Source organism: Drosophila albomicans, chromosome 2R (genome assembly GCF_009650485.2).
Source record: "Drosophila albomicans strain 15112-1751.03 chromosome 2R, ASM965048v2, whole genome shotgun sequence".
NCBI lineage: Eukaryota > Metazoa > Arthropoda > Insecta > Diptera > Drosophilidae > Drosophila > Drosophila albomicans.
Window position 1 is genome coordinate 32,109,968 of NC_047631.2, and position 10,517 is coordinate 32,120,484.

Below are 10,517 nucleotides of genomic sequence, written 5' to 3' on the forward strand. Positions count from 1 at the left end.
TCGCATTTATTGTATTCGGTGCTCGGCTGTTCGCTGGCACACGCAAACTGTGTCAATACAAAAGTACACCACCAACTGCAGTTGACTACTGACAGTTGCTGCACGAGCACCACACACAGGACAAACAGGAAAAAGGACTCTGCCTGCCTGCAGGACTAAACAAGGACTCACTGGAGAGAGTGTGTGTGCCATAAAAGTTGCCGCCACACTTGCAGAGATGTTTCCACAGGCCGAGCTGGAGAACTACAAGCTGCAGGTGGAGCTGCTGCAGGAGAAATTGCAACGCAGGTTAGTCCAATTATTCAGCTAATTAAACTGGGTAAATACTTAAATGAATTAGGAGCAGTGAACTTAGGCGACTAACAGTTACTCTTTAGTTAGGTAGAGTATTAGAAAATTTATTTAGAGTAGCCAAATTTTGCATTTAATGCTATAGTTAGTACAGTAAATATGTTGAATTTTTTTTAAATTACTTTTTTTTATAGACTAGCAGATACCCTGTACTTAGTTTAAGCATTGTAAACTCAAATACTATTTGATTTGTTCTTTCGTAAATATTTATTTAGTTTGTACAAAAGTAATTAGTATTAGTTCATTCAAATTTCTTGAAAATACTAAATAAATACTATAAGTAATATAATATGTATATATATTTTCTATGTATGATTTACTTTGTTGCTAAATAAATATTTATTTATTTGATACAAAAGTAACTAGTATTGTTCCATCCAAATTACCTGAAAATACTAAAATAATACTAAATAAATACCATAAGTAGTATATAATACTGTGCTTGCTATCATATTTTCTTAATATTATAAATATTTATTTATTTGGTAAAAGAGTAACTGGTATAGTTTCATTCACATTACATTAAAATACTAAAAAATTACTACAAAATACTTAAAATATCAAAAAATACTAAATTAATACTTAAATTAAAGTGTTTTACTGTGCTTTCTATCTTATTATGTTATATTATATTATTATTTTATATTATATGCCTTAACTATATTTAAATTTAGATTTGCTGTAATCTCAACCTTTATTGTATAACGCCTATTTATAGTAATTCCCTCTAAATGCAACCTTAAGTGCATGTACATAAATATTTGAATTAGGTAGTAAAATACTATTTGAATAATGCGGCAGCAAATTGAGTAATCACTATACTAGAGAAAGCTACTTACGTGGATGACAAATACTTCCGCATGCATGTAAATATAAATACACATTTATAAGCAAGCAATCAACCACGAAAAGGCCAATAATAGTCACTGTAATTGCCATCAATCGATTGAGTGGAGGTAAGAAACCCTCACCATGTAAAAGACTATTATAATATAGACTAAAGTAACTTGCATTAGAGGAACATTAGCGTAATAACATATAATAGAATAAAATGTTAAGGTTTGAGAAGTACAGACTGCGCTTTTGACTATTGCATAATTCAAAATGAAATGAATGACAATGTCTGGTATTATTTTAATAGTCTTTGCATTAATAATTAAAGTTTATAAGTGCACTTAAATATTATTAATTTTGAGTAAGTGTGCGGAAGGAAATTGCTCATCTTATTAAAGTGTCTTTTACCTGTCTGCGTTTTTCTTCTTATGGCACAATGTCTCTCTCTCACTCTCTCACTCTCTTTCTCTCCCTTCCCTCTTCTGAACAGCGAGGACAATCGCCAGCAGCTGGAGCACAAGCTGGATAAAGTCTTACAAAAGCGCAGCGAGTTGTAAGTAGCTTTTACTTTTGCGTAAGGCAAGCATTCATCTCTCCCAACTCTCTCACATCCATTGAACCATGCTTTTCATCCATCCATCTGGTATCCCTAAGTGATAAGTGCGTGCGGCAAAAGAGCAGACAGAAGTACCAAGAATTTCTGGAGGAGCAGGCGAAACGCAATGAGCGCAACAAAAAGCTAGTTCAGATGCTGGAGCGCATTGATGAGCAGACGGCAGCGATGTCGCAGCGCAGCGAGCGACTCAAAATGATGAAGGTGAGACGCAACTCAACCATCTTTAATCAATGTCGATGATGTCGAGCTCTTCTTTCTAGTTGCAATACCAAATGTACTTTGCTAAATTGGTGCAGCATCAAACGCTGCGCAGCATTCAACAGACAACAGCAGCAACAACAGCAATGCCAGTTATGTTGCAACCACAAGCAGCAGCAATATCGAATCCAACAGCAACAACTGCTGCTGGAGTTGCGACTTCAGCTGGTCAATTGCTAAATCCAAATCCAACGCAGCAGCAATGGGCGTATCCAGCACAGGCTGGCATGTTATTAGCGCCACAGTTTACGCCTCAGCCAATGTATATGCCGATGCCAGTGCCAGATCTTTATGGAGGCATGAGTTTGGGCGGTGGCCAGGCATTGGGCACATCCAATCTGTTCGATCTGCGCGCCACGTTGCGTGCCCTGGACAATGAGAATGCCGATTTGCCGGAGCGCATGACACGCTCAGCAGCAGCAGCAGCAGGTGAATATCAAGGAGACAGAGGAGCAACACCAGCAACATCCACAACGACGACGCCTTGTTCGCCGACAAGAGACAAAAGCGTCGCCAGAGAGCTGAGCAGCACATCGTCAACATCGCTGGCAACATCCTCGTTGACATTTGATAAATTGCCAAAGACGGCAACGCTGACTGAGTTGACTGAGACGCCAGCAGCAGCAGCAGCATCATCGGTAGTTGCAGATGTTGCCGATGACGTTGGGCGACCACAAATGGCAGGGCTACGCAGGGGCAGCCAACAACAACAGCAGCAGCAGCAACAGCAGCAAATGGAGCAACATCAGGATGCTTGGCCAAATTCACGCGTGACTAAAGTCGAGCATGAAAAATCGCCAAGTGTCGCTGGCCATAATGAGCCGGGCCAACAACAACAGCAGCAACACAATTTCGAAGCATACTTTGGTGAGCTGAAAATCGATGAGCCCTGGCAGCAGCTACCATCCACAACAACAACAGCAGCAACAACGAGACCGAGAGAAGACAAACTGGAGCTGAACGTGCGTGCAACTGGCAACGGAGGTGGCAATGGGAACGGTGTTGGTGTTGGCTTGGTTGGTGGCATCAGCAACGATTTGCTAGACGAAGTCAAAGCCAGCCGTGCAGCTCTGCAGAAGGCAGCGGCTGCGGTTGATGAGCAGCTCGCAAGAGGTAATCAATTGTCGCCAACGGCAACGAGTAACATCAGCAACATCAGCAACATCGGCAATGAGGCAGCCGCTAAGCCCAGAGTGTCGATTGAGAATATTGAAAATGCCATTTACGGGGAACGTTTGACAGGCTCAGCCACAGCCACAACAGCAGCAGCCACAGCAGCAGCAGCAACAGCAGCAGCGACAGCAGCAGCAACTTCGGCATCAGCAGCAGCAGTCGTGGCAACACCAACGCTGGGATTATTCGAGAATGCAGAGCAAGAGTTGGATGTGGACAACGCAACACACGATGCGGCTCAGATCGATTACGGACAGTATGATGCCATTAGTTATGGAGAGACAGGTGAGCCCAGCTACGCCAGCATCGAACAGCAGCAGCAGCAACAGTTGCCGTCGAGCGGAGCCGGAGAGCCGCTTTACAGTGAAATCGGAAATCCCACAGACTATCAGCCATATGCAGCGGATGCAGCGAACGGAGCAGCAACAACTCAGGAGTTGAGCCCAGCAGATGGAGCTGAAGGAGCAGCAGCAACTGCGGGAGGGGAAGCGGAGACGCAGCAGCAACAGGAGTACTCCAATATGGATTACAGCAACTACGATGCGGCGCAGTATGCAGCTGGCTATGATCCCAATGCCTATCCGGGCTACATATACGACGAGACAACCGGTCAGTATATAGCCGATCCCAATGCTGCGCAGTATGCCCCAGATGGCAGCTATGCCACACAGGACTATGATGCCGGCACAGCCAACTATGATTACTATGGCGAGCAGCCACAACAGGAGCAACAGGAACAACAGCAGCAGGAACAGCAACAACAACAACAGCAGCAGGAAGTCGCGTATCCAATGTCCGAGAATAACAGCGAGGCAGGCGAGTTGCTGTTGCCACAGGAAGTGGAGCAGGCAGCAGCAACCACCGCCACAGCAGCATCGTTGACCCCTGCTGATGGCGTTGATGCAAAAAGCGAAGCCACTCCCGCACCTTCAGCATCGAAACCTGTCAAACCCACATCGATTCTTGCGACGACAGACAAACAAGCGGCGCCTAATGATGCGCATCAGCAGCAGTCACAGCAGCAACCACAGCAACAGCAGCAGCCAAAGAAGAAGAAGCGCGTTAATTTCGTTGACAGCAGCGAAACGGATGACAGCTCAAGCGCGAAACCAGTCCAGCAGGAGACAACGACAACGACAAACTCCAACAGCAACAACAGCAACCATCCACAAGCTGCAACAACTTCTCATCCTCCGGGTGGCAGCGAGAGTGACTTCGATTTTTCAACGGGCAGCGAGGCGAAGAATTAGAACAAGCTGCAAAACACTTGAGCTCTAATTTGCTGCCATTTGAGTTAACCAAATCGTTTTCAACAATCCACTGACCATTCACTGTGACCGCATTCAATTTATGGCCACTGCATTTCCTTTCCCTAATTCAATGCGCAATTCGCAATTCGCCATTTTCAGTGTGTGTGCATAACATATTCAAGCGCAACTTATTAAATTGTCAACTGTTGAACTCGAATTGCGAAGTGAGAGACAGTTTTAGATATGTTACTAATAAAGCATAACTTGGTATTAAATAGAGTTTAAATTAGTCGCTTTGTTTAATGCACTTTAATTGCTACTAAAAAAATAATAAGTATTTCAAGTAAGCAAATGTTTCGTCAAATTTATTTAAAAACAAAGTGTAAGCTCTATCAGACACAACTTTAAGAATGTGTAATGAGATTGTAATGATTAACAAAGTTGAAAAATGGAAAATAAAAGTTATTAATTCTGTACAAATATTTGTTTTTCTAAATTTATTACAGATTCTTGAGAATTATTGATTATGAAATATAATTCTTCTATTATTCTTCTATACAGATTCAATAAAAAAAGGGTTAAGTATTGTTTTAAGTTAACTAGTCGCATATTTATTTACTTCCAACCTTTGCAAACCTTTTTAGCTTAGAATAAAATATTTCAACTATGAAAATATATTTGTCGAATTTAGATAGAAAGTTAAAGTTTAGAAGATAAATATTTAGTTAATAAAAGTTATCACGTATCTACGATTATTTATTATTACAATATTATTATTGTCATACGAATTCTTGAGAAGTACTCAGGATGCAATATCCTTATATACAGTATCAATATTAAGAAGCTATTTATAGTATGTTTCTTACCTAAACTCTCCTAGTGACTCCTTTTATCTGATGTTAAAATATTTCAAATAGGAAAATGAATTTCAGATATATGATTAGAAAGTTCAAATTAGATAAGTCAAATATTTGAAATGAGGAAAGTATGAAGGATAAATAGTTAGGTAATGGTTAATGAAAGTTATTTCTAATGTGCAAATATTTAGTTTAATAATTTTTATACACTCAAGAAGAGAAAAATTGATGGTGCAATAACTTAACTCTTCTTCTGAACAGCATCATTAACATATATAGCAAGTATTTATTGTACTTACCTAGTCTTATATTTATTTAAGTCATTGCTGCCCATTTTAGGTCCTCAAAATGTGCTATTTTTATTTTCCTAACTTTAATACTCTTCAGAAATATTGAACATGCCATAATATTATACTATATTAATGTATTTCTATAAAGAAGCATTATAAAATGAAAGTACTTTGATAAGCTTTCCTATTTATTGAACTCTTTTGCGACTCCTTTATATGGAATAAAAGCTACTTGCCAGCTTCAATAGCAACTTGATATTTGCAATGTTCCATTATTTGCCATCTCAGAGAAAAACAAGCACTTGTCTGCGCATAAAATGGAAAGTTGAAATGTTTTCATTTCGAATCGTTCGCCATGCTTCGATTACAATCAAAAATTACAATTTGCAGTGCCAACATGTAATATTGTTAATACTTGACTTTAACAATTGGCCGCTCACTCTCTCAGGAATATAATATATGCATATATACTTACATACATATTTATCGTATGTGCACAACGTATTGAATTTTCTGGCTCAATAATAAGGTTTTGCCAGCTGGCAGGCTGTAAATTGTCAAAAGTGCAATTGTCAGTAAAATGGGTTGATTGTCTGTCACACACAGAAAGTCGACTCGTTGACCAACATTTTCCCGCTGGCAATGATGCTAATTAAGTCCGGCGGTTGCTCCACATACTCCTCATATATATACCATATATAATATATAGTACGTATCTGTGTCTCTGATAGATCCGCTGCTGGACTGCGACTGTTGCCATTGCCGTTTGCCGTTGGCCAATACAGTTGGCCAGGTAAGGTCAACAAAAGCCAACTTAATTGAAATTTTCGCTACTATTAACAATTAAGAATGTGCGTGATGGGATTTCACATAGCACAAGATTATGTATATAAATGGGATTTATGCACATGTGGAATATTTCATTATGATATTAAAGCTAGGAATTTTTCTTAGAAATAAATTAACTTATCAACTCTTTAATATAAATTGAAATTACAAAAATGTTCGCTGCCAAGATTGTAATTAGTTTCACATTGAAATTGCTGCAATTGAAATTTTCTTTTTAGTCAGCCAACACTGTAGTTAAGTGCAGAAAAAGAATATGGAACAATGCATCGACGCTACCCGTTATTATTATTTTCACTTTTCGATTAACTTGGGCAACTGTTGCTGACATTTTTGCCATCAATTTAAATGCGGATGAAAAATTGACATTGTTCATGATGAATCATCATCATCATCAGTAGCAGGAACAAACAGCAACAACAAATTTCAGCTCATCATTAAAGTTGCGTTGAATGTTTTGCTTGTGCTGTGTGAGTATATTTATTTATTTTAAATTGAACGCAGTTCTCTGTGTGTGTTATGGTTTGTTTTTAATTACTCTTGAAGTGCAATTTAAATGCACTCTGCATCCATTTGCTAATTTATATTAATTTTTATGCGAACGATCAAAATATAATTAGCATACCCAATTATTCTCAGCCTCAATGTCAGTGTTCGCTGACATTTCATTAGCGGCATCAAATGTCCATCAATTCTCGTGGTTTCGCACATCAAATATTCAAATGCCAATAATATCCATTAATAAAAGACATTAAAAAGGCAAATAACGACAGACAATCCTTCTGCAAATCAAATGTATATTCAATTTTAATTTATTTGTATACGTTATGGGAATTTCCTTTTTTTCCCTGCTATCTATGGAAACATCTTCAACGGTTGCTGTTGTAATAGGATCAATTAAATTCACAAGTCCAATAATTTCCGACTGCGACGTCGGGTGAATAAACTGAACTCAACTTTATCATCATTTCGCTTCTTAATGAGCTAAACATTTGAGACCATACAAGAGGATGGAGAAAAAAAAAACGGAAAAAGAACACGGTTCGAGGGCAACTTTTTGGAACAGAAATTTTCAATTAAATGTTACACCAGAAACCTCAAAGGCAAATTGCGAAATAAAAATGAAATGGGCCACAATTAAATGGCCTCAGTCAAACGCAAACGCACAAAATGCAGACAAATTCTCAGCGTCGTTTCACATCAAATGAAATGAATTTCCATCGAGCCCTCAAACTCGAAACTTTTTACCGATTGCCATACTTCGTGATGAGATGGAGACTGAGGACAGGGGCCAAAGGTTTGTAATTCAAGCTAAAGACAACAACAAAAGAAATTTTTTGGTTTATTTTGCGCTCAATTTACAGCAATAAGTATCGCATCAGACACTTTTTGAAGTTTAATCCGAATCCGAGCTTGAGAGTAGAAATTGATGCGCGACAAATATTAGCACAAACATAAAGCTTATAAGGCGTTTATCAAAGTCCATATGTTGTGCCTAGTTGCTGATGTGTTTCGGCAATAAATTGCAAAAGCCAAATCAAATCGGCACGTCGCAGGTTGTCGTAGAAGGATAAAGGATTACGAGTATATAGCTTCAGCCACAACACGAATAATTGAGTGCCGCTTTGCTTATTTATTCACCCCGGGCAAAGCAAATGAAAGATACTCTCGAGAAACAGAGAGAGAGAAGGAAAAGAGAGAAGGAAAAGAGAGAATCGAATACAGCAATGTGAATACCCACGGGAATGAATACATATTCGTACTCGCACTCACGAATATATATACATAATCAGTGCTGAAATTCAATTTTGAAATAGAACGCAAATCGAGTAGCGAAATTTCACTTCACTTTTTTCCGCCAGCACGTGCAAAGGGACAAAAATTGGAATGGAAGAAAGAGAGGGGGAGAGGAAGAGAGAAGTACACCTCTCTCTACTCTCTACATTGTATATGGCGTCGTATGTTTTTGGTGTACTTTGTTACACGGAGACTTTAGGCAGACAAAGTCAACAACATTGTGGTACACGCGGCGTATGATTGACATTTATGCAAATGACTCTTTGGAGGGAAGAGCGAGAGTGCGCGTAGTTCGAGTATGACAATATTTATAAAGCAGCAACTGCATAAATACATACAACCCTTTATACATTCCATTACCCATTTACATACATAAAATACCAAAATAGCTGAAATCTATTCCCAACACCAACTTCACTTTAAGCCGCTTCACTTCAATTATGCCATTTTCTTGGTCGTTTAAATTGAGGGTTTCTTTTCGCACAAAACTTTCGCATGCCTTTTGGCTTTCTCTGTATTTATTTTGCTGACTTCAAGCTTCTTGGAATTCTATTTCTGTCATCTTGAATTCACTTGAATTTTCTTATTTATTTCAATTGCTTAAACATACTTTTCCTTTAATATATTTCGTTGTAAAATATCTCATTAAGTTAATCGTTATTTGTGACCAGTTTCAAGTTGATTTAATTGTTCTATGTTCATTCTACCCCTTATGTTTGCTTCAAGCATATTGTTTTACCACCTCTCCGAACCCAAATCGATAGCTATCGATCGGATCCAATAATTATCTGTCTGAGCCGCCCCCGAAGTTCATATACAATTTCAATTTAGTCCCAACTTGTACGAGTTGCCGTGACATTAACGCTAATTGAAAAGATGAAATGCGATATATCGCATAGCAGCAGCATAGACAAACATCCCTTGTACTTCTACTACACACATGTCACACTCGGCGTATACGTATTCCAGCCAGTCTACGATTAGTGCACGTTCAGTTCAGTTCAGTTCCCACTCCAATTTTGTGCCATTTTCATGGTGAAAAGATAACAAAAGTTTTCGCCATTTTGCCGCGCGACAACACAAGAGTTTTCCTGCGTTTTTCCGCCAACTTATTATTGTTTAAATATTTACACTACAAATGGTTGAGTGAGGGGCAAGTGGAGACCCAGAAGAGGGGCAGAGAGGGAAGTTTGGAGGTAGTATATAGAACAACACCGTTGTGTCTTGCTGTCTTGGCAACATATGCGCGACAAGTTTCAGTGCAAAGGGAGAGAGGGGAGAACAAAAGTTAACGTGGCACTCCTTGGGCTTGGCATTGTCACGTAGTTGTTGCCTGGGCACTCGGGTGACTTTAAGTGCTGCTGCCAGGGATATGCATATGAATGCGAAAGCGGTTCACAGCCAACAACACAACACAACGACAGCTGCTGTCGCCGACGACGTCGCTTTTGCTTTTGCTTTCGCTTCTGCTGTTGTCAAACGCACACACAACTCCGATCTGAAGCTTATTGCTTAGTTTGCTATTAGTCCATTTGCCTTTTGCCTTTCACCAGCTTTCCCCCACTCTCTCTCTCTCTCTCTCTCTCTCTCTCTCTCTCACTCTCAAAATTATGTTGATGATGTCGATGGATGCTGTATGAGTATTCGACATAAACATCACGTCTGTCACGTTTCGCGTTTGTCCGCTGCACCAAGCACAGCACAGCTTTATACCCTAGCACTCATAAAATTCCCATAAAGGGTATGCAGCGAGTGTCTTCTGGATGCCTGCTTGGCACTTGAGTCACACTCTATTTAGCATATTTTATTTGATTGTCCCCGCATCAAGTTTATCGACTCGAATCTATGCGAAAATTGCACTAAGCATGGTTTAATAAACACAGCAATTGCTGAAGAAATTATGAGAGGTAGAAAAAAAGAGTGACAGAAAGAGAAAGAGAATAGAAATAAATAATAGAAGCAAATAAGACAACTTTTCAGATTAAAGGAATTGAAGACATTAAGCATTAAGTTCAATTAATTACTGTTTATATACAACTATATAATAAAACAATAAGGTTAATAATAATAATAGTATACATTTAGGATGTTTGATTTAAAATGAATAGAATTATGAATTTATGATTTAAAATTAATAGTATTATGAAGGTATGACGTATGATATTTAAAAACATTATGGAAATTGATCGTATGACTAATAAACTAATAAAAAAAAGTAATTTAACTTAAATTTAACTAACGCTGA

General features: G+C 38.8%; 1 protein-coding gene across 1 annotated transcript; it reads left to right on the forward strand.

Moving 5' to 3' along the window:
• LOC117576261 (probable serine/threonine-protein kinase yakA) lies at positions 1 to 4,482 on the forward strand. Its single transcript, XM_052006913.1, has 5 exons — positions 1 to 288; positions 1,676 to 1,738; positions 1,840 to 2,002; positions 2,062 to 3,325; positions 3,386 to 4,482. The coding sequence occupies exons 1-5, from the start codon at positions 218 to 220 to the stop codon at positions 4,480 to 4,482; spliced, it is 2,658 nt and encodes an 885-aa protein (XP_051862873.1). The 5' UTR covers positions 1 to 217.
• Positions 4,483 to 10,517: the final 6,035 nt, after the last annotated feature.